At 33.3% G+C, this 26014-nt stretch overlaps 1 protein-coding gene and 1 pseudogene across 1 annotated transcript; one reads left to right on the forward strand and one right to left on the reverse strand.

Annotated features, from left to right (window-relative positions):
• The first annotated feature begins 394 nt into the window (after positions 1–394).
• On the forward strand, positions 395–2247 carry LOC100807111 (chaperone protein dnaJ 11, chloroplastic). Its single transcript, XM_003533117.1, has 2 exons — positions 395–706; positions 2158–2247. Exons 1-2 carry the CDS (start codon positions 395–397, stop codon positions 2245–2247), a joined length of 402 nt encoding a protein of 133 aa, XP_003533165.1.
• Positions 2248–5391: 3144 nt separating this feature from the next.
• LOC100807642 (S-sulfo-L-cysteine synthase (O-acetyl-L-serine-dependent), chloroplastic-like) lies at positions 5392–6973 on the reverse strand (annotated as a pseudogene).
• Between the last annotated feature and the right edge of the window lie 19041 nt (positions 6974–26014).

A 26014-nucleotide genomic window follows, 5' to 3' on the forward strand; every position in this document is an offset into this window, starting at 1 on the left:
TATAGATATAAACTTAAGATCCAATCCATTTAAGTAGATATGGATTGAATTCTTAAAAATCCAATCCATCCCACTCTTACCAGCAATCAAGTGATATTAAAAACTTGCACCTACCTTAAATATTAACCAAGATTTAAATTTTATAGTTTTGAAAGCCACCAAATAACCAAAATCTTGGTCTCGCTCTTAGTGTCTGTTTGGATGGAGTATTTTAAAATTCAGGGAAATTAAAATGCATCAATTAAAAGTCTTGTATTTTTAAAATTCTTTGTTTGGATAAACCAATTATAAAAGCACTGAAACAAAATTAGCATATTTTCGTTACTCACATTCCACATCTCAACTTCTCCCAACCACAACGTATCACAAGCTCCCAATATAGCAAGTAACAAACATGATTTCTTTCGTGTCCTTTTCGGCGTCTCTTCCTGCCATTAAATTCTCTGGCAATGCCATGGCTTCATCGTCGTGCCGCGTCAAATCCCGGCCAATAGTCGCCTTCGCCACCGCTGAAGCTCGCTCTTCCTGGACGGAGCAACTGAGACCTTCGTATCTGAACTCCTCTTACTTTTCGCTTTACGATATCCTCGGCATCCCTTCCGACGCCTCTAACCAAGAAATCAAGGCCGCGTACCAGCGACTGGCCAGAGTCTACCACCCCGACATGGCGGCCATCGACCGAAAAAACTCGTCTGCTGACGAATTCATGAAGTGTAGAAGCAAAGCTTCCAAGATTATTTTGATGATGCCAAAAGATTTTTAAAAAAGATACATTTAAACAAGATTAAAGAAATCAAGAAGATTCAAGTGAAAATTCAAGAGAAGACTCAAGATATGCAAGAACCTCAAGAAAAATATCAAGATAAGTATAAAAAGAATTTTTCAAAGAAAAGATTGAATAGCACAAATTTGTCCAAAAGAATTTTTCAAAGAAAAATCTTTTACCAGAGTTTTTACTCTTTGGTAATCGATTATCATAAGGCAGTAATCGATTACCAGAAGCCCAAAACAGTTTTATAACTGTTTTACAAAGTAGTAATCAATTACCATGGGCATGTAATTGATTACCAATGTTTTTGAACGTTTAATTTCAAATCTCAAGAGTCACAACTTGTGACAAAATATTTTTCAAAATAGTGTAATCGATTACACAATATTTGTAATCGATTACCAGTGGTTCTGAATGTTGGATTTCAAACTTCAACATGAAGAGTCACAACCTTTGATAAAATAAACTGTGTAATCGATTGCACCATAATGATAATCGATTACCAGTGACTGGTTTTGAAAAATAAATTGCCAAAGAGTCACAACTTTTAAAGTGATTAGTTTTTACCAAGAGTCACAACTTTTAACATGGTTCTTCAAGAGCCATCAAATGATTATAAATATGTGACCATGGCACGAATTTCATAGACTGATTAATGCTTAATTCTCAACATCTTTCTAAGAGTTTTTGTTCAACACTTGCTTTGTCAAGAAAAGTTCATTGGGCAAAAACTTGTGCCATTCTATTTTCTTCCTCTCCTCCATTCTTACAAAAAACTTTTCAAGAGACCTACTCTTGGTGACTGTTTTCAAGAGAAGGTCTTCTTGGTTGCAAACACTGAACACAAGGGACCAACGTTCCTTGGGTTCATAGCAAGAAGTAGGATTTTCTTCTTGGTTGATCACCGGACACAAAAGACCAACGTCTTTTAGGTTCATTGCAAGAAGTGGGTATAACTTCTTGGTTGTTATCACTGGACACAAGGGACCAACGTTCCTTGGGGTTCATTGCAAGAAGTGGGAATAACTTCTTGGTTGTAATCACTGAACACAAAGGAGAGAAGTCCTTTGTGGTTCATTTCTTGTAAAGGATTTTACAAGGATAGTGGAAATCTCAAGCGGGTTGCTTGGTGACTGGACGTAGGCACGGGTTGTGACCGAACCAATATAAATCCGATTTTGCATTCTCTCTTTCCTTAATCTCTTTTACTTTTTGTTGTGTTTATATTTCTTTAAGGTTATTTCTCTTTATTTGTTATTCAAGTAACTTATAATAAAAGAAATAATTTAATCTAGGGAATAATTAAGAAAGGGAAAATTTCAATTAGGAATAGTCAATGAAATCTTAATTCAACCCCCCTCTTAATATTTTTTAGGCCACTTGTCAACATGAAGATCCACGCCGCGTACTCTACTCTTTCCGATCCCGACAAGCGCGCTAACTATGATCGGAGCCTATTCTGGCGACAATGGTTGTAGAGACCAGCCATAGAGAGGAAGGAAATAAGCTTGTAGAGAGGAGTTGCTAAGAAATTGAAATTCTCTCATTTTTACAAAGAATTTCAATTCTTTCATTCTCTGTTGAATAAAATTCTTTATTAAAATGACTAAATTCAATTTCTCTTTAAATGATTTATCCAAACATGTAATTTTACCTTGAAATATTTCAATTACATGATTAAAATGAATTACCCAGTTAAAAGTCATCATCTAAACACACTCTTAGTGATTTTATCCGGCTCGTCTAGTGGAATTTACCTGTAGTCGAGACAAAAAAAATTACAAAATACCCAAAATGTTGGTCAAACAATATGAAATCGAGGAGCAGAAAATCAATTCGTGCCCCAATTGTTACCCAATCATACAAAGCAAATCAATCAACTCTATAGCGTAGAGCATCGTACAATACCAAGTCCAGCCGCACAAAATCAATCAAATTTTTTTAGTGTATAAAAATTGTACAATACGAAATTAAGGAGTACATGCAGAACTAATCCATCCTACAAATATATTTAGATGAATAAAATCTACTGGAGCTACAACATATACAATTATTTAAAATTAGAACAAGACTAGGATATAGAACACAGTAACACACATCACATGTTGCTAAGTCTTGCTACTTTGGCAATACCAAATTTGTGGTAACTAGTAAGACTGTGTTTTTGGCTTCTTTAATTTGATATCTTGCTAAGCATGTAGAAACACTGGTCAGACAATTGAAAATAAAATCAACACTACGCATTGCAACTACATTCTAATTCAACATCTAATTATTCAAGCAATCATATAGCTACAATCTCCATATAGATACAAAAACAGTACAAAAAAAAAAATCTTGAATCTTAACATGTAATCCATACCTGACACATCAATTTCCCATCAGAATAAATTAATGCTGCATCCAGAATCACATTAAGAGTTAGCGGTAATAGAATTGAATTAAATATCGCAAATCAAAGAAAATTTCTCAACCCTACCTAAATAAAGAAACCGTTATCTTGTAAATAATTAAACTTGGTCAAAAACATTAAAAACTCTATCTCTTTAGCATTTATCTACAGCCAATCAAGAATATAAATTCACGTAAAGAAGAGCAGCAGAACACAAGAGGGGATATCTATATATGACTTTCTAGGTGTAAAGCATGCAATCCATCACCTACATTTTAGTTGTCGTATTTGTGTCTTACATCACGTGTCATTATATTTAAGTGATCAAGTAAAAATATAAGATTTAGGGTTTATCAGGGATAATTGAGATCATAAGGTAGAGTCATAAATAACTTAAAAGCACAATCGACAACAGGCAATATTCAAAATAACTACATTTAAGAAAGGACAAAACATTATGAACATGTTAACCAACATCAGTTTAAGTGATATTGAACTTTATCCACTTAAGCAAAGAGTTTAAACTTTATAAATGTAAAAGGATGAAAATACTCATTAAAAATAATGGGTCAAGATTAATCACCAATAAAATTGATCGATACTCTGTATCATATCATCATAAAAAAAACACGGGGGCAAATAAATTTTAGGAAACAAATTGTTATTATAAACAATAAACAAACAAGACCTTAGTATCTATGCATCATGCAACTAAGAGTCTGACAAGTAAATGTCACTACTAAAAACAGGCTTTTTAACGATGGTTTTGAGTCATCGTTGTATCCAACAACATTGAAAACCAAGCATGTTTCACGATGGTTCTCATATTAACTGTCGCAGAAAACACGAGATTTTTAAGACGGATATAAACTCATAATCATCTTAGAAAGCATTGTTAGACATCACTTTTTAAGACGGTTATCAGTAATAATCGTCTTAAAAAGTATACATTCTAAGATGGTTTATTAAGAAATAACCGTCTTAGAAAGTTTTTCATTGTAAGACTTTCTAAGACGGTTATTTGTAAAAATCGTCTTAGAATGTATACTTTCAAAGACGGTTATTAGAAAGTATACATTCTAAGACGGTTCTTACAAATAACCGTCTTAGAAAGCAATATTATAGATACAAAAATGGTACGTACAAATTAAATGCCAATATTCTACAATCCAAACAAATTAAAAACCTTAAAGCATGTTTCTCTTACAAAATGAAAGAAATAATTATTTTGGAAAGATAAACAATCCAAACAAACTAAATTCCGGTAAAAATTCAAGCAAATACATACGAGTTTATCTTGGCTTTAGTGTTCCATAATCAGCGCAAAACTTATTTCCAGCATGGTGCATAAGATCTGTTATCCTTTTCTGTGGACCTAGTAATTGGTACAAATGATGAAAAGGAATAAGATATAAGCTAAAATTAATGAAGTAAAGAGGCATATGAGCTTAATAACTAAAGTTGAATCCTACATGTAGACAAACTATGTATACATGTTGCACTTATAAATAATTTTCTTTCAATATTATACAACATAGTCACATATATATGCCAGGAACATTAATCATTTATTGTCAGAAATTCTTTAAATATATAAATGTAATTTATGGTATGAAATTGTATATGGAATACAAATTTATTGAATCCCTAATGCCAAATACAGTAGGTAGCACAATATGTTGCTACAATCTGTGACCAGTCGTATGTTAGTTGCTTCTCTGCATGCAAATAGAATGCATTGTACGTATTAAATTTGATCAATGGTGGCTAAGAGGTTGCAAATTGCAATGGCATATCCATATCAATATAAAAAGAAACAACTTTTGAACAAAGGAATTGGAACATGAAGAGGAGAGGGATGAGAACAGCTTCAATCTTTGAATCATAATTGTCCTCATTAAGGTAGAATCTATGTTTTACATTTTCTGAACCTCTTCATAGATAGAATGGAAGAGAGCAGTAGAAATATATTTCTCACCAAAACTTGGAAAAATAACCTCCAACACAGGACATAGAGCTAACTCACTAGAGGTTTCAAATACGAGAAATATAATGCACATACTGTCAGCACACTGATTCAATTACAATTGCATATAATTTCTTTTAAATTGGGAATTATGGGACTTGAATTCTGGAACTAATATACTTAACAGTGGAAGGAAATGCCACAAGACCAATAATTATCTCATTGAATTTGAAATAACAAGTAAATGCCATATCAAATGAAAAATCAAACCTTTATATTTTTGTTCATCATTTTCAGATAACGTCCAATGCCAGTAACAGTGCCACCAGTTCCAATCCTAGCTACCAATACATCAACATTACCCATGGTATCCTCCCATATCTCTGGCCATGTAGTTTGGAAGTGGATCTGTAATTTGTGCATATAAGTCTTAATAACATGTAACTTAATTTATATTGTAATTTCTATTTTGATTGATGCACTAAATAATTCAAAATAGTGATTCATAAGGTGAAGGTCTTATAGGAGATGCATTGAGACTTAACCTTTGTATTAGTCATGTTATCAAACTGCCAAAACATGCACTCATTGGGTGTGTTGCGAACAATTTCTTCAGGTTTGTCAACTTCCCCTTTAGCCCTTTCTCAACATCAGTCAAAACAACCTTTGCACCAAATGCACGTAAAAGGATTCTTCTCTCAACATTAATAGAAGCAGGCATTGTGACTATAAGTTTGTACCCCTTTGTTGCTGCAACAAAAGCAATGCCAAGTGCTGTATTTCCAGTTGTTGGGTCAACCAAAATGATCTACACAAATACAGGATCAGAAACAAGCATTATGGAATAGCAATGATTGCATTTGATCTATACACAAAAAATATTCATGATGTACCTTCCCAGGAGAAATTGCTCCAATCTCTTCAGCATCAGATAGCATACCATAGGCTATTCTAACATTTTGAACATTAACAGATGTCAACACATCATATATCTCAAATCTGAACATCAAACTAAGATAAAAAAAAAAGACAAAATATGTTATGTACCTTTCATTCCATCCATCACATTCTTTCTAAAACACTCTTTACTATTAACTAAAATTCACCAAGACTCATAAAATTTTTGTTTACTCTAAATACGGTCCGTGCATCTAGTTAGGTAATCGGACTAGCGTTTTGCATGAAACTTAATAGAATAATAAACATTTTAATTAATTCGAAGATTATTTCAATTTACTATTTTTTTCAATATTAATTGTTTTCAAAATAAGGAATAAAAGAAATTACCACTGGAAAAGATAATTCGATGTCATAAACAGGAAGACCTTCTTAATCTGCATTAGTGACACCACAAATAGCCTAAATCTGCATTAGTGACACAGAAAAAAAGATTATTTGGTTGTTAGATTTGGCTTAAATGTTTCTCATGATTTAGGACCTTGAAACATTACCAGTTAAATTCTTAAATAGCCTACAAAATGCACTTGGAGCAGAATAAGAAATTTTCTTTGCATCACATTTATTAACATGTCATTGGAATACAAGGGTTCTTGACCTTGCAGGATATATTACTTTTCATTTTAAATCCAAATTTGCAACACCAAAATTTCTTTACTGAAACTATCATTGTCAAGACTTAGTGGAGACATAGGGCGTGCAAGCATAACCTATTTTGTATAACTTGTGTAGTTAATAGTGTCTGTAAATACAAAGATTGCTAGCTGTCATAGTCAAATAAATTCCATACCTTGACACAATCTGCATCTGACAATGGCATACAGAGCACATCTTTTCCCAAAATTTGAGCAACAAAGTCAATTACAGCAAGTGGTTCAATAAACACCATTGATGACAAGTTTGAGAGAAGAGCAAAAACAATATAAATCAAAGGGGAATGTAAGTATTTCATATTCAAATTGGTGTTGCACTTTCACGAGTTGAGAAATAAGTCAAAGCAATATAAGATTATTTCAGTTTACTATTTTTTCTCTCAATATTAAGTGTTTTCAAAATAAGGAATATAAGAAATTAATAAGATACAGGCTGATTATAGTTCGTTTTAATACCCTGTTAACAATAAAATCATTAGTGGTTCGTGATGACTCGTACATAAAGAATAAGCTTGAAGTGTGGTCATGAATCAATAAACTTGAAAATGAACTATAGGATCTTCTTTTCTGCAGGGTATTATGGGGGATTGTTCTTGACCTCTTAGAGGGTGAACATGTTAATCCACACTATTTTAGCATGCTTGATCAAAAGATCATGGATCGGTAACATTGGCAATGATCACAGGGCCCAAGCTACAAAATGAAGGAGTTTATTCTCCTTCTTGCAAATGTTCGTTTGAAGGCACCTTTGGGTCTTGAGAATCTGAAACAAAGTAGATTCATGATGGCACTTGGCTATATAAGTTTTCTTTATTAGTAAAATAGAAAACTCAATTGTTGCTTCCTTATTGAAACTTTAAACACTGATTTTGGAAGATGTATATTAACACTTTAGCCACTGGCCCGACAACTTTACAGGAACTTTTGATTGGTAGATCAAACATTACGAATCATCTCAAATCAGATGTACAAAATGGTGAGATTCTATGAAACTTACCTATTATGATCCTTTAGCAAGTGACATTAGACCTTGTACTAAAAAACATGCTTAATTAAATTGATGGTAATAACAATTGACAAAACTTGTTTGTTTTGGTTTGTTCTTATTTTTTCTTTCGAACAAGAAGCTGCAACATAATTTTAGTAGCCTTTTTCACTTAGAAGATGCTTAAAAACATTCCATAGACAAGTAATATGCAAATTAAGGAAAAAAATAATCTAAATGATGAAAATTCATCCCCTTGATATCGTTCAGAGAGACAAATGATGGATGTATTAGTCCAATGGTTTAGTAAGTTTGGTTTTCTCAAATTCAACCACAACCTTAGCTTAGAACAAAATATAGTATATTCTGAGTTCAGTTATTAACTCAGTTGCATTTAAAACTTCAAATTCAACCAATAAGTACGACTAAGAGGATCAAAATCTGCCTTCAACACAAAAGGAGGGTGGATGTTAAAAAATTAGGTAGAATGAGTCACCACCAACCCAACAAAAACCAACATATGTGCTAGCTGAAAGAACTTTACCTTGTAAGGCTGGGTGCTGCAAAGTTTCAACAAAACAGTCCACCATCGTGATTAGGACTACAACATCAATTTTGAATGTTGACAAACTAAAATGAGTGACTATTAAAAAAAGGGAAAAAAAAGCCATTTTACTATTGATTTTTGACAAACTAAAATGAGTGACTATTAAAAATCTTCAAATAAAAGGAAGAAAAGATGATGAAGATAAGCTAGAACTTCACCAATATTAAGTGACAATCCCAGCTGAGTTGGCCTTATACACTAATAGAAGCCGCGGCATGATTCCAGGCCACCACCTAGCTGTTGTGGTTTTGTTAAATCCGGAGAATAGACAAATCTCCCAATTGACATGTAGCTAAACAATGCGATGTAATGCAAGCAAATTAAGATGTTAGAAACAAGAACATAATGAGTAGCAACTAGCAATAGCCTCATTCAGTTCAAATGGAGGCAATGGATATAAATAATGAGACAACAACAACAACAAAATGCACCACTGAGTTGCAAGGTCCCTCAATATAGTGTGAATGATAGTAAGTGCTTCATGTGGAGTATCCACTTGTTTGCCACTCAGAAGCTCACATAATTGATTCATGCTATCACAAGTTGCAAACTTGATCACCGCTTCAATTTCTCTTTCCCTGCCAAGAATGATTTAAACTCATTTCATTTGTTTACTTCAACCCAAAAGAACAATCCTCAAATCCTTTTTTTTTTTTGTGAGCAGTTAGGAATACAAATATTTTTTGAAGATAACATGACATAGTTACTTGAACAAAACATCACCTGGTAGAACCAGTGCCCTCATATCCTATGAAGCCTCACTAACTCAGCTATGATGACTTTGCTTGTTTTACGAGAAGTAACCTCAGGTGTTATTTTAACCTTCACAAAACACACATGAAGACAACTTAAGCATAAAATCCTTGACACAAATGAAATTATTATGAGTCTGTTAACTTTGCATGATGAGTTTTATTGTTCTAGATTTTCTTATGTAACCAAACTCATTAGTAGACATTAATAACCTACCTACAATATCAGTTATATACCAATCAATGAAACTAAACTTACAATATATGTAAGTAGACAATGTGGTTATCCACCAAACCCATTCAGTACAGTCCATATCCTTCATTGGTTGTGACATGCATTGCTCCATCCTTTATATGAAATTTGTCATTTTGAGGCACCCACGACATGTTGTCAAATAAGTGTTAGTATTAATTAATTGAAAATCTAAATAATTAATAAAAAAAAATGTACACAACATAAAACATACAGCTTACATGGGTCTGATAAGGCATGAAGCTTCACATGTATTTCCATGTAACTTCAAATTTCCTGCAAAAACAAGATTAGTCCCACAAAAACCAATTTTTCCTGTCCATAGAACTTTGTATTGCAAACACAATGCAATTTTTTAACACATTTGGTGCAGAGAAATAGAAAGACAGAATTTAATAAATATATTGTCAAATAAATACAAGCCAATATTTATACATTGGTCTTTGTAATGTTCACAATAACCAACAAATTCATAAAAATGCAATGTCCTATATCAACTATGACTTTCTACATTGAATTCTCTGAACTTTTAGAAAATATGTCGCCCATTTCTTGCGAATCGTTGTTATTGTTTCCATGTCTAACGACGTTCCACCAGCAAACCACTACAAAATATGAAGAATACAAATAATATGTCACGTACATGTAAAATCAATGAAAATTATATTGAAGTACTAATTTAAAGTTTTTGAACCAAACATACCATGCTCCAATCATTCTTTAAATCATCGCTGACGATGTTCCACATCCAATGCATCACATAATAGCCACACTCATAGCCTCTGCTTTGAACATGGCTCTACATTCAATATAAATAATAATTGAATCAAACAAGTGTATTGAAGTTACCATGTCAAGATCACTAGTGATAAATAAGCATTAATTAGATGACTAACCTTTACTTCAATCCACTTATGAGTTCCTTCATTATTTATACCATCCACAATTGTGTTTAGTGTCTTCATTGCACTGATTACAAAAATAGCAAGATGAATGTGTATACGACAATAAAAAATTGTTGATAAAATTTTTACACTGCATGATACGAGGTTCAATACAAAACTTAACTTGTTAGTTGCAGTTTTGATATGAATATCAGTCTTCTTATGTAATGAACAAAATCAGGCAACAACATTGGTCGCAAGACACACTACAACCAGTTGCCAATGACCCCTACATTAAACAAAAATTAGGTACACATAACTGAAACATTATTTATATGCATTTGCATTAATATAACTTACTGATTTAAGTAAGCTCCTAGGTACACCTCTCGTTGAGATTCCTTGAGCCATGCTTGTATGTAATGTTCACATTGAGCACGTCGATCCTTTGCATGGTGTATCGACTGAGCCATGCTTGTATGTAATGTTCACAAATGCAATGTGCCATGCTATAGAAGTGTGAAATTTACAGGCTTTGTTATTTGATTATTGATTCTAGTATTATGCTTGTTTTGGGTGAATGAGGATTGAGGGGTTTGAATCTATTGCTTAGTAGTTACTTTAACAGTTCAACCTAATAAACGAGTGCAAATATTTAGGTAATTTAGTTATTTTCTAATATACTAGCTGGTAGCATAGCATTTGTCATTTTCTTAGCATTGTCAATTGTCAATGATTAATATTTGTAATCCTTGATTTATCTTTTTCTTTTCCGACAAAAACATAAAAAAGCGTCTGCAATGTGTTATGGCCCATAAGAGAATTCTCATGTTGCTAATTATAGGATGGTATTGGAAAGATTTCCACTTTCATTGGATAAAAAAAATGGTCTAGTGTAGAAAGGGAAAGTCTTTTGAAGGGAATTAAGCAACAATTACAAGAAATGGTGCTTCAACTTTCACTTCCAGTTGATAGGTAATATCAATTCTGCTTTGTTATATATTACTAAATTACTAACTGCCATTTGACCTATGTGACCCTTCCCCTGTTGTGTTTTAATTTTCCCTTATTACGTACTTCCTTTACAGTTCAGAGGGCTTGCTTGGAGATGCAAATGACATGGATAATGTAATTGCATATGTGAAAGATCTTGAAATCACACCAGAGAGGATTAGACAATTTTTACCTAAAGTTAATTGGAATCTAATAGCTTCAATGTATGTTGGTGGTTGTAATGGTGATGAATGTGAATCAAGGTATATATGTCCTAATTGGTGAACTTCTCTTTCGTGTTTCCATGCATGAAAGGATGGTTCTTGGTTATGATGATGTTCTATGTTTTTGATATGGTGAATTAGTGTTGAAGAATCAAGATATATATTTTCGAATTGGTCAATTTTTCTTTTGTGTTTGTATGCATGAAAAGATGGTTCTTGGTAATAATGAAGTGTTTTATGTTTATGATATTGTGACTCAAGCTACATATCATATTTGTCAGAGGAAAGCTACATTGATGTTGTGTTTGAGCATAAAGTTTCAATATTTTATCTATGAAAAATAGATAAAATATTGTATAAATGAATTTGATGTTTCAATTGCTATATCCAAAAAAGGTTGTCTCTGTCTGTATAAATCATAAAGGCCTTCATGTGCATCCATCATAGATAGTCAATCATATTTGAGATGCGTGATAGAGTTTGTGCAAATAGATTCTCAATCTGATTTGGGGTTCATATCTAATTAAAAGTAAGAAATTTATATTTTTGATTTTGTAGCTTGGAGATGCTCTCAAATTGTCATGTTTATTTTGCCTGTGCAACTTAAGATTATTCCTTATGTCCTACTTCCATTTATGCATCATATTTTGTTTCAAAGTACACATGTCTCAGGTGATGGTGAGAACCTTGTAAAAGAGTGCGAGCAAATCATGTTGTCAAAGTTCTCCGAAATGCAAGGGCAGCTTGAAGTTCTTTGTCAAGAGTGATCTAATTTGCTGGATACAATAAGGCAGTTAGAGGTAATTTCTTACCTTGTGTTTTTTCTGGAATGCTTGTCACTATCTTGCCCTGTATTGGGTTCATTTGAATACTTAAAAAGGACTGCGGGATATTTATTAGTTTACTATTCCCACAACATCTTTACCATTTTAAATTTGGTGAAAGATAACATAATATTTTGTAAATTATTAATTGTGCAATAATTTATGACTAGGTTTGCTTGGGTGGACGAATACTAAGTTAGCCTTTTTTATTTTTTGTAATTAATGAATACTGAGTTAGCTTTTTTTTTTAATAGAGAATACTAAGTTAGCTTGATTGATAAAATATTCGCTGAAATATATCCAAAGGTTTCTTTTTAGACTCCTTTACCATCAATTATTTTTTAGAAGCTAATCTTATACGTAAGGAGACTGTTTTCTTGTCATGCGTATTACTTTTTTATTCTAAATAAATGTTTGAGCATAAAGTTTCAATATTTTATCTATGTAGTTTTAAATTTTGTTGTTTATATATTTTATTCCATTATTATTATGCTTCTTAGTTCTTGGTTATGTCAAACACATGGATACATGTTTAAGATATATGTGGTTTTAAATTATTATGCTTCTTAGTTCTTGGTTCTGTCAAACACATGGATACATGTTTAAGATATATTTTGTTCCATTATTATTATGCTTCTTAGTTCTATATATTTTATTCTAAATAAATGTTTGAGCATAAAGTTTCAATATTTTATCTATGTAGTTTTAAATTTTGTTGTCTATATATTTTATTCCATTATTATTATGCTTCTTAGTTCACAGGTTTATTTCAATTCAATTATCATCTCAGTATGCCATTTTCTGTATATATTTATCTTCTCAATGTGAAAGCTCTTATTCGCATGTGACTAAACTGATTTGCTATTGACTATAATAAGCAGTCAATTGATACTGAGCCTGGGGCCTTTGCTATACATGATGGTGAATACCAATTAATAAATACTGATCCTCATGTTGTTAGTTACTCCATCAATTTCACTAACTCAAAAAGGTATATCTTTCTCTACCACCTTCCATAGTGCCAAACCTAATTCCAACGCTCCATGGATCATCGATTCTGGAGCCACTGGCCATATGACAAACTATTTAAAATTGTTTTCAACATAGAGTTCTTGGGTAGATCACAAACTTATTTCCTAAGCAATGCAAATCTTCTGCTTTTAGCAAAGTGTTCTGCTCGACGCTATGATAGCAAGGGCAAAGGTAGTGTCTACAATCCAAGTTTTGGGGATATGCTACCATTTTCGCAGGTCCATTTTCTCACTTCCTTTTGTTAACAATTGGAGATTAATTAATGTTTTAGTAATCTTTGGTCACAAATTCTTTACTTAGTTTTTTATTTAGGGTATAAGGTTCCCAATTTGGTGGTATATGCTTTATATTAAAAACTTATATTAGTTTGTTATTTGGGGTAAGGTTCACAGTTTGTGGTAAATGCTTTATATTAGAAGCCAAGTTTGTGGTAATGCTTTATATTAGTAGGAATCCTGGCTTTATGGAACAGCAGATGCTAATCCTTGTGTCCTGGTCTCTTCTCTCATGATATACAATATTAGCTATATTAAAGAACTTTTTAAGAATTTTTAAGTTGACGAAATTAAGTTCACACATCAATTCGGTGTTGTCTTAATTGAGAAACTTTGCACATATTTGAGCAAGACACATAATTTGGTGATGCAACACTTAATTACCAACTTATATGAAAATGATATGTAGTTATGCACAATCCACATCAAAATTAGAAGTTGTAACTTGCAATATAAGTTTAGGCTTAAAATTGTTTAATTAAAAAATATTGTCTGTCTCGTGACTTTACACATACTTTTATTGCTTTATCTAGCTTTCTTTGGTTTTAACTTTTATCTAGTTTTAAATATTTTTAAGTTCAAATTGCTCTTTGAACCTGGCTTCTTAAAAGGATGGATTAGTTGTCAACTTTTTATGAGTCTCATCATGATTGTTAGAGTATTGTTTTGTTCTTTCCTTTCTTAGGTCAAAATAATCCTTCCTTCATGAGTTTAGATTATGGTATGCCAAGTAGGGGCTGCTGTGACAATCCGCTACAGAAATTATGAGCTATCATCACTCAAAGGTGATGTTGTTGCAAGGATATAGGGGAAATACATTATTTCGTGTTGTTTTCTGCAATGTGAATAAAATTAAAATTCACCATGAAATGTCTTACAAATGAGAAATCCATTCTTTTTTATAACCTTTTAAAATTGTCTCCATGTGGAATTGTGTGCTGGATGGATTGTGATATCCACGACATTTTGGCCTTAATTACAACATCCTAATTTTATGGAACTAGAAAGGAAATTAAAGATGGACAAATTTAAATTTGTCTTTCTTCAGCAAATAACCACATAAAAAAATAGGGACTAATAGTTAGTGTCCCATGATTCACTTGAGGATTTAAACTCACCTACTGGTCTAGGTTATTAGGGGTCAAAGAATAATAAAAGTTATGAGAGAGTCCAATGAATTTAATGCAGAGGCCAAAAAAAAGAAATAACATACTACCAAATATAGAATGATAATATTTGAGGCTATGTCGTTGCACCATGGAGATTCAAAAAGTGAAAGAGCAAAACTCAGGGAGACAAACACTCCTCACGGAACTACTTAGGCATGCCTAGTCTTGAAATTGATGCCAAACCAAAGGCACATTCCACCTACCTATACCTTACCTAGACAAAAAGCTTCAACTTCAGAACACTCTTTTTTTGTCATGTCTGAACCTGCAACACACACTTTCAAACCTGTGGTAGTTTAAATTGGAGTGAGAATGACTTGAACCAACATTTACAACAACAACATTCCACTATGCTGAATTATTTTCTAACTAAAATTCATGGCCTCAATAGCTGAACCACTTCCTTATAGCTCAAGAAGAAGAGATGAGTTAGAGTTCAATTTGAGAGAATGGGCAGTGAAAGCTTGAATCAGTCGTGAGGTAACCAACTCCAGAAGGTACTCAGGATCTTACATGAGAAGCTTTAGAGAAGACACAAGATCATTTAAATCAAACATAACCATTTTTAGCACTGCTTCTTCACCCGGATACCTCTTAAAAGGTACATTTTTTTCTCTTACTCCAATTCAAAGGAGTTTATTGTTTTAAGTCTTAACTTCTTTTTCACCTCAATTTCTCTCATTTGTTTTTGGTTATGTTTTGGAAGCACGTTTTGACTGCATTTACTGTTTTGGGTAAGTTGAAGTGCCTATGGTAGTATAATGTTCCAAAACATTAAGATTTGTAAACATTTTTATGTATCTATGTGGTACTTTGGGTTATTTGAGTGTAGAAATAACAGTTGAGGATAAATTTTTTTCATGTTATATCAGTTCAGAAATAACTCAGGAGTGTAATGTAATAGGAAACTTGTGGTGTGTCTAAGCTTTACTCTTTATTATTTTTAGTATATACTACATGTCTTTCATTTTTTAGTATATATTATAGTTTTAATTTTTTTTTAGTTTCTTTTACATCTGGTGATTTACAAATTTTAGTGTATATTGTAGAATTCAGGACTTGCAGGAGCATTCAACTACTTATTATGTATATTGACCATTGGCCTCAACAATTGATTGAATCTCAAGTGCCTTGACCTAGGAGTTAGGACCACAAATCACTTTGATGTTGCAGAAAAGAGCCTTTTAGTGACCTATGGCATAAATGAGTAATAATTACACTAAGTTATCATGCTTACTCTTTAAGTGAATTATGATTTTGAGGTTTCAATGTAAGCCTAGCTTCAAAATCTCAGACACTGATTTATTTAAAATTTAGTTTTCATTAGGTCTCTACTGGTAAGTTCCTAGGTTTGGACAAAAGTTTAAATTGAAAGGAAAAGTTTTATCCATTTGAAATCATGAAACTAAAACCATGATACACCAAAAGCCAAAGCATGTCAAACACCGCTGAAAGTTCTTTATAATGATGATTTAATTTACTTTTATAATTTGTAACAATTTGTGTTCATAATATGGGGATCTGAATTATCTGTAGATTTGGCTTTTTGCTCTGATGGATGAACCTATCTTAGATGCCATTTGTGAGAGACTAAGACAAAAGACATACATCAAAGGAAGTAAAATTCTAAGTCAGGGGGGTCTAGTAGAGAATATGGTATTCGTGGTGCCTGGCAAATTGGAAAGCATTGGAGAAGATGGAACTAGAATTCCTCTATCTGAAGGGGATTCTTGTGGTGAAGAGCTTTTGACATGGTATCTTGAACATTCTTCAGTTAGCACAGGTGTATCAATACTTGAAGCAACGGCAAAATGCCTGTTAATAATTTAAAGTAGACTAGAAGGAGTTGCAATAATCAACAACCTGGTCTGTACAAAAAATAAGAAACAACATGGTCCAACAATTTGATCTCTCCTGCATATGGTAGAAAAGTAAGGCTTCTAGGACAGAGATTGGTTAGCAACAGGACAGTAAGGTGCTTAACAAATGTGGAGTCATTTTCACTCTCTGCTTTAGACATTGAAGAAGTTACAATTGTTTTCACAAGATTCTTGCGGAGTCCATGCATTCAAGGAGCCCTAAGGTCAACTAATCCCTTGTCTTCTTGAATCTGTCTGGTTTATGGTTTAGGCTATTCTTCTTGATTATAACTTATAAAAATGAAAATAAACAACCCAGTTATGATTCTTGCATGTAATTTATACTCGTAAATGCCTCACATATAACATGTTAGTCCCATTATAACTTTTCTAAATATTCTATGATTTCGCCTTGGAATCAGTAAGGGGTTTGTGACATTAAGTTTGTGCTATTATTAATTTGTAATTATGGTTGACCATATGTCTTCTATGAAGGGTGTTGTTCCATTATGTTTCTTTTTTGTGTACATAGCTAAATTCCCAATGGTTTGTTGACATTATAGCCCACCCATTTCAATCTTGTTGATAAATTGTTGAGATATGGTACAACATCTGGGCATCCTTCACCTCACTTGGAGAGAGGAGTAGGTGGAAGAATGCCCTTAGCTTAATAAATATGTAGCTAACATCAATAACCTTTTAGTACTTATTTGTTTTCATTTTGGTCCTCTTAAATTGTATTCTTTTTTTGGTACTAAAAAACAATTCATTTTGGTGCTTGCCCTTATTAAGTGCTGACGTGACTCACAAATCTTGTTGATATGTTTCATTTTTTAAGAGCAAATAATTTGTTTCCCATATCCTTGTAGAATATTAATTGGCATTTAATTTGTACGTATCATCTTTAATTTAAAATCATCATATAAAATTGTTTTCTAAGACTGTCTTAGATAATACATGTTTTAAGACGGTTATTATAAAAAAATCGTCTTAAAAAGTATGTAATGAAAGACTTTCTAAGACGGTTATTAAATAACCGTCTTAGAAAGCATGATTAGACATGACTTTCTAAGATGATTATTAGTAATAATCGTCATAGAAAGTATATATTCTAAGACGGTTATTGTTTACTTTCTACGACGGTTAATATAATAATTGTCGTAAAAAATGTTTTATTTTTAACATTGTTGCTTACAATGATAGTTCACAACCGTTGTTAAAAGGTCTTTTTAACCGTCATTAAAAAGCTTTTTTGTAGTAGTGATTAGTTTTCTCTAAATATGAAGTCTGGATGGTAATTCACCCTGGTTTTAGCACAGGTTGCTGACTTTGGACTTGCGAGGTTGGCTTATGCTGCCAATACCCATGTATGAACTAAGGTCATTGGAACCTTTGGGTATGTTTCCTTCTCCTAAACATAAAGAAAGGATACTACTGTATATAGATTATGATATTGTTTGGATAAGTCTATGATGGCACACCCCTTGGTGCACTGTTGCACCACTTAATATGAGCCATTGGATCAATTGAATGACCTGGTATAATCATATTCACAGTCTTCATTGATGCAGAAAGTTTTGAAGTAGCATTTAAAAGTTTCCTAGATATTTTAGGTCGAGGCTCCTGATGATGGGACAGTTGATGGCATCTATGCCATTTTTCCTAATTAAGTGAATAGTGCTTATGCTATTAAAGATGTCATTGTCTTGTCTTCCTTAGTTCTGAAACATTAAGATACTGATAGGAAACCCAAATAGAATTAACTCAGCAAACCATAATCCAACCAGCCCCAGCAACTACTAAGGCTGGGTTTGTTACTAAAAGCCCTCACAAGAATAATCTAAAAGGGGCAAATGGATTTAGGATACAGAGAAAAGAAGGTCTAAGGAGATTTGTTTCAATAGGAATTTTTTCAATGGGAGAAGGTAGCAAAAGGCTTACAGTTTGTATTTGGCATTGTCTTTGTTACCAAAGGTTTTGCCTTGGCTTGGATATTTTGCTCTTACTATTCTATGTATCTTGTTATGTAACATCCCATTTTTTTTCATAAATAAATTTAAAAAGTTTTTTAGTAAAAATAATAAACATAAATAAATAGAGTAAATAATAGGTTATAAATGCCCCTAGCTATAAATAGCAACATGCTAGGTTTTTCAAACTGACTCCTCAGCCTCCTCTGCCTCTCATTTTCGTTTTTCCCCTTCTCCTCTCAAAACCCTTTCTTTTTCCCGCAGCTCACAAAACCTGTCTCAGAAAAACGATGATCTCGGACTCATTCACCGTTGGATCGTCGTCAAATTTGAGTAACACGTTCGCAACCCAATTTCGAGCATTCTCATCATTGGCAAAATCATGTCTGAGATTAGAGGAAAACCCTTCGCATTGTAGCATTTTATTTTCCCGCAGAAACCCAAAACTGTCTCGGGAAAACTATGATCCTGGTTTCGTTAGCCGTTGGATTTTCATGAAATTTGGATATGTTGTTAGAAATTCAATTTCGCACACTCTCACCGTTGGGATTTGCGAGAGATAATGTTCGTAGTGGGAGAAAAAGGAATCTCATGAAGACAATACAAGTGGAGGCTTCAATCTCTTCTCCGTCTCTCTGACGTTCGAGAATTCTATTGGAGCAGTCGGAGGAAAAACTGGAGGAATCTCAGGGAACCGCTAAAGATTCCGCTATCGTTGTCGGAAGACACGTGAGTCCGCTTAGAGGTAAGGGATGAGTTATTCACAATTGGGGGTTAATGAGAACATGTGTAGGGATCCTTAGAGAACTAAATTTGGGTTTATTTTGGAATGTTTATTGAATTATAATTTTTCTTTATGATTATGCATACAATATTATTGTGTTATATGTACCAATTGATGTCCTGATTAGAATTGATTGATAAACTTGAGTGCTCTTGATGTCTTTGTGTTTAACCCATGATTTTGATTAATTGATTTTCATACAATTGTGAGAAACTATTTCAGAGGTTTTACATCCCATGTTGTGATAAAATATTTTGTATAAATTGATATGTTGAGGTTATGAAATGATGATTCAAACTATGAGTATGTGATAAATTGAACATGTGACGGATGATGAAATACATGTGTATTGAGATGAGATGTGTGTATTGAGTTGTGAACTATGAACTCTGCAATCACACAATTGTAAGACCCTTTAAGGACGACGAGTATTGTGATGGGATCCACTGTGGAAACCCGACGAGTTAAAATGATTTTGAAAACAATTGAGTAAATGTGTGTATTGCATAGTTCATAGGTAAAGTGTATATGATTCATGAGGTGTGATAACATGTTAAATTGAGATTGTACCATTGTGATTGGGATTAAATGTATGTGATAAATTGAGTATGTATATGATTGAGATATATATGTGCATTGAGGAGTTGTGTGCATTGAGTTGTGAACTATGAATTGTACAATCACACGATCATAAGTCCCTTCAAGGGCGGCGAGTTAATGCTAAGTCCCTTTTAGGGCGACGAGTTGATGCTAAGTCCCTTTTTGGGTGACGAGTTAATGTTAAGTCCCTTTAAGGGTGATGAGTTAATGATAAGACCCCTAAAGGGCGACGAGTTAAAATTATTTTGAGAACAATTGAGGAGTCGTGTGTTTTGTACAATTCATAGATAGAGTCTGTGTGCTAAAATATTTTATGGGTTGGACCTGAATCAGGAGGGAGAGGCCCTGACGGACTCTTCGGAGTGTAGGCCTTGGGAGTCACACGGTTTGAGTTCTCCTTTAAGCCTTTGTTGATCCCATATGGTTGGAGCATTCTCGCAAAACACTGTGACCTTGACTAGTCTCCCTATGATATTACCTAGTGAGAGTGACTTGACTTGCTAGTGTGTGGTTTGTCTTGTCATGTACTCCTAGGCGCCCGACGAGGTTTTTCACTGACATGGTACCACATTGCATATAGGCTTGAGTCTTAGCATAACTGTTTCATGCGCTTGCTAATTATTTATTATGAAATTGATGTGTTATTATGTCTTGATCAGAGCGTGTGATTCTTGTGTAATGTGATTGATGATTGAAAAGTGTGATTGATGGATGAAAAGTGAACTTTGAATGACAAAGTGGTGGAATTACGTGTAAGTAAGTTTTATTTGGTTTATATGATATGTATATCTAGCTGTCTTGTTTCTCTATTAGTTAGGAATGTGATAACTCACTCCCTGTGTGTTGTTTGTGTTTGGATCTTGTGATGATCTTGAACTTTGTGTTCGGGGGAGCAGATGACTAGGTGAATTGCTTTAAGGAACATTATGCTGAAGGACGTTGAGACACAACGCTCTGATAGAATGTGACAGTGGGACATAAGTTTTTATATTAGTTGCATGATGTTAGTCTATTTTATTTTATTTCACTGATTTAATAAAATATCTATGTAAATTTTGACGGCCTTATTTTGAGCCGAATATGTTTTAATAAGTTTTAATTCATAATAGTGAAGTGAATGTGAACCTTTTACCCGTGTGAATTTGGTTACCAATATTTTTATATATTTTGTTTATTTATATATATGTCGGGGTAGAGGGTGTCACATGTTACATTTTCTCAACAAAAACAGTCTATCTTCTCCTAATTTTCTTTGTGCATAATTTCTCTAGAAAACGTGTTTTTGAATTACATCATAATCCACAAATAAGTAAGAAATGATCGCAACATAATTAAAAGGAGGATAACACTAATCAATATTCAAGTATTGGCTTTAGTAAATAAAGGAACTACCAAACTTTCATGAAAGGAAAAAAACATAAAACAGGGGTACTTACCTTTGACGGAGACTTCACTAATGATCTTCTCGGGCGTTGCTTCACAGAGATGGAAGACATAGAGGGCCTAGTCAAAGCATGAGTAAGACACTGCGGGTGAGTTGGAGGGTCACTGTAAACACAAAGGCACAAATAAGCATTCAATCCATGAGGGTGGCATATTTGAACATAAACATATTTATATGCATCATCATTCATCATTATTCTGAACTCTGAAGCAATAAACTTCACAGTTATATGCATCACTAATCAAATCACCCAAGTATCAATCCATTTATCTGTAGAAAGATCAGTCCTTGTAGAAATATGGATGCATAGAGGGCATTTGTTAAAGATTCTAAGGAGATTTGTAGAACTACAAATGTTTCGAAAACCGTAGTATACAAAAGGAAGTTTTGAAAAGATTGTAAGGAAACGATCTTTGATGAAGAAGAACATTTTTCGAGGGCAAATGTTAAAGATTGTAGGAAGTTTTGTAACAACTCTACATGTGTTAGGAAACTCCTTTGTAACATTGCCAAATTCTAGAATTACAAATGGAAGAAATTTGATCCTTTCAATCAAAGATTTTATTGTAGCTCATATTACCTCGGTCTATAAAAAAGTAAAAAATATGTCTTTTTTGTTAATTATAAAAAATAAAATGTAGAATTATTATTTTGTTATTAAACAAGAGGAGCATAAGAGGAAGGAGCTAGAGGAAAAGTTTAACAATGTCGAGAAGGATGCTGAAGAAACGAGAGAATCTGCCAGGCCCAAAGCTCAAGAGCATTCTTCTGATCTTAGGAAGCACAAAACTGCTTTCATTGATCTTGTGTCAAACCAAAGGAAGCTTGAGGCAGAACTCAGTCATGCGGTTAAGCAAGTGGAAGCTACTAGACAAGACCTTGCTTCTATGAACGAGAAGAAGGAGGAGTCGGATTTGATGGCACAAAAATTGTCTTTGGAGATGAAAAAATTTCACAAGGATTTGGAACAAAAGGATAAAATTTTGTCAGCAATGTTGAGGAAGTCTAAGCTGGAGACTACAGAGAAGCAAATGTTGTTGAAGGAGGTTAAGTTATCAAAGGCTAGGAGGAAGCAAGCTGAGCAGGAGACACAAAGGTGGAAGGTTGTTTTAGAAGGAAAACATGAAAGACGATCCTTAAAAAGCATGTTGCTTAACTTGAGTTCAAGGATGGATGTTTTCCCTGGTAGTAGAGGTGTGCAGCATAGTTCCACAGGGTCCTCAAACATTGCAAATGAACCAGACCAACTTTTAGCCTTTCCTGATCATTATTTGCAGCAAACCAATGGAGACTTATGTAAGATTAATTTCTTCAAACTTGTATTGTTTCTATTTTTATTTGTTGTTGGTGTATGGACTATAGAGTTGCCATCACCCTTTGTCCTATTATTTTGTGTCCAGCCATTCTTGCCAATGCTAAGCATTAGGAAGATTGTGTTAGAGCTGAGGCAGAAAGGTATGCAACCTTGATTGAACAAAGGCATCACTTAGAGCTAGATGCTTTTGCTGAACAAATGTAACCCAAAGATGAAAAATTAAAGGCATTTCGGTGGCAGTTGGTCAGAATAGAATTAGAAATGAAACAGATGTAGCCACATCCAATTTTGATTAATTTCAGCAGTTACACTGCAGGCAGGTCTTAAGATAATACACCTATATATGGAAGGTTATCGACAACATTGGAAGCTTTCATTTGAAAAGGATATCATTAGCAGAGGAGGCTGGTATGTAAATTATCTCACAAGAAATCACAAAGTATTTGATTATGCTAATTTTTCCAGGTTTGCCTAGTCTATTCCGCTATAAAAAGGATCCTTCTTGTCCAAACTGATAAATAGGATTTCCTACTATGAATCTATGATTTACAAACTTATACATGGCAGATATCATTCCAACTTAAAGGCATTGGTCCATCTATTACAGGCAGGTCTATGGATTAACACATCCACTAAATAAATCATGGCACGTACTCTGTTTGGGTTACAATCCAAGTGAGATTGATAATGCGGAAGTCATACACTACAATGGTAATATGAAGTCGTGGTTAGAGATAGCCATGACAAAGTAACGGTCTTACTGGACCAAATATGTCAAATTTAATCATCCCTATCTTCAGTATTGTAAGCTACGTGAATCATCCTCACAACTAAGTTCTAAGCAGAGAACACTCATTTTTTCTGCACAATACCCTCCCCATCTCCTTTCTATCTTGCCAATTTCAAGTGAAATGCCTTGTTGTGATCTAATGTATCAGCGATTGGGTCAATGCTTGTTTTGTGGTTACCCCTACATCATGTCTTTCCCACGTCACTATTTTTGCCTTTAATCATTTTATTTGTTTACACTACCCTCACTGATTTGGAACAAGGTACATAAGATGGTAAAGGATTTTATATTGATAATGATATATATATATATATATATATATATATATATATAGAAACATCGAATGTTACAAACAAAAACATCCTAATACACCACTTTTACTTGTGCAATTAAATCCACTCATGTAGGTTCAAAATCAATGTATCCATAAAGGTATGTGTGTTTTATAATTATGTTGAAAATCGTCATTAATGCCAACGTTGTAAAATGTATCAGCTATTTTACGACGGTTATGAGAATCGTCGATATAAGTTTTGAATACTACGACGATTAAGAATAACCGTCTTAGTATGTGCTAAAATTACAACATTTTTTAAATAACCGTCTTAAAGTCTACAGATAATTTTGGAATATTAAGACGATTATGAAGACCATCTTAATAGGTGCGTATTGTCTACGACAGTTATTGGAGAACCGTCTTAATTCTAACAATCGTAATTTTCATTTTAAGACGGTTTTTATGACCGTCTTTGTATGAACATAATTTTACGACGGTTATAGGGAACCGTCGTAGATGGTTTTGGTATGTCAAGACTGCATACTAAGACATTTTACGTGAAACGTCTTTGTATGTTATGCCAATTTACGACGGTTATGGGAATCGTCTTTGTAGGTCTACATTACGTTGTCATTTTACGACGTTTGTGGGAACCATCTTTGTATGTCTAATTTTTTTTATTTTTTTCGTTTTGTTGATGCATTTTTTTTTACATTGATCTCTGGTACTTATAAATTAAATCAGACGCACATTATGCCAACCAAAAGCATCATCATGATTTTCAATATTTATAAAATCATTTATGTACATATGACAAGTGTGAAAATATTGGACCATTAATTATAGAAATAGATTATACGGTATTGTAGAAATAGATTTCAAATGTATCCTTACTAACATACAAATAAAATTCATCTTACAAGTAAATAAATGGGATCAAGATTCCTGGTATACATTTAAAATCTAAATGTTTATACAAAATCAGATTTTTACCACTATGAATTCTTACATGCATTTCAATTACCACTAGGAATCATAGACACTTTTTTTTTCCATAGGAGCATTTTTTTAACTTGTAAGATAAGGATTACCTTTTAACAAGATCAGCAGGTAGAGCTTGCTCAGTCAAAACACAATCCTTGTCAAGTTGATGCACAAGAGAAATTGACAAATTGAGAAAGAGACACATGAACCTGGTAAGCTGAAGTTGATGCACCAAACACAAAACCAGGAAGTACAAAGATCATATCTAATCAAATGTATCCTAATTACACGATACTATGAATGAAATCTGAATAATACCATCAAATGACATGCATCCTACATATATAAGTCCATGCAAATTGAATACCCTTTTTTGAATTAATGATCCTCTAATGTATCCAACATACAAAATTGCAGCCATAATTGTTCTAATTCTTTGATGAAACCACAGGAAAAATGTACTTGTACATAATACAAATCAAATTTAGCAACTGCTTTTCCTAAAAGTTAAAAAGTAAGTTGCCCATTTTTGTCGAACTGTTGTGATGGTCTCCACGTCTAACGATGAGCCATCAGAAAACCACTACAAAATTAACATTAGATAAAATTATTAGTAACTTAAGAAATATTAACCAAAGTTACAATTGTAACTCCATGCATTATGTTTACCTTGTGCCAGTCATCCTTCAAGCCGGCAGTCACGATGCACCACATCCAGTGCATGACATAATATCCGCACTCAAACCTTCCACTTTGCACATTACTCTACATATAACATTTTTAATGGTTACTTAACATTCAACACTTAAAGATGTACAAACGGTTCATTACACACAAGTACTGATTACCTTGGGTTCAACCCACCGAGGTGCACCTTGATTAGACATGCCTTCAAAAGAACTGGTTATTATCTTCATTGCACTAGTTAAAAAAAATAGCATATATATGACAACCATTTTTGTTGTATATGTAACAACAATTACCAACTAAAGGATGCCATGATTTGTATATTTGAATAGAACCTGTTAATTGCGCCTTTGATGTTAATATCAGGTTTCTTCCTCAGAGAACAAAACCAAACGACCGTGTTTTCCCTTGGGTGGAGAACAAATAGTTGCCAATGTGCCCTGAATTGGACAATTATAATAACAGAATTGAACAGGTTTGCTATATAAGTTAACGATGATGTTGAGTTGGACTAATGGTCTTCAGTTCAAGTCTTGTTATTGAGAAGAGTTTCTTTCACATGGTAATTT

This window comes from Glycine max, chromosome 9, assembly GCF_000004515.6.
Source record: "Glycine max cultivar Williams 82 chromosome 9, Glycine_max_v4.0, whole genome shotgun sequence".
Classification (NCBI taxonomy): domain Eukaryota; kingdom Viridiplantae; phylum Streptophyta; class Magnoliopsida; order Fabales; family Fabaceae; genus Glycine; species Glycine max.

Bases quoted from the DNA above. Each gene is read 5' to 3' on its own strand.
- LOC100807111 (XM_003533117.1), top strand. From the start codon at position 395: ATGATTTCTTTCGTGTCCTTTTCGGCGTCTCTTCCTGCCATTAAATTC. The intron at 707-2,157 runs ATGAAGTGTAGA...CCACTTGTCAAC, and splicing joins ACTCGTCTGCTGACGAATTC to ATGAAGATCCACGCCGCGTA.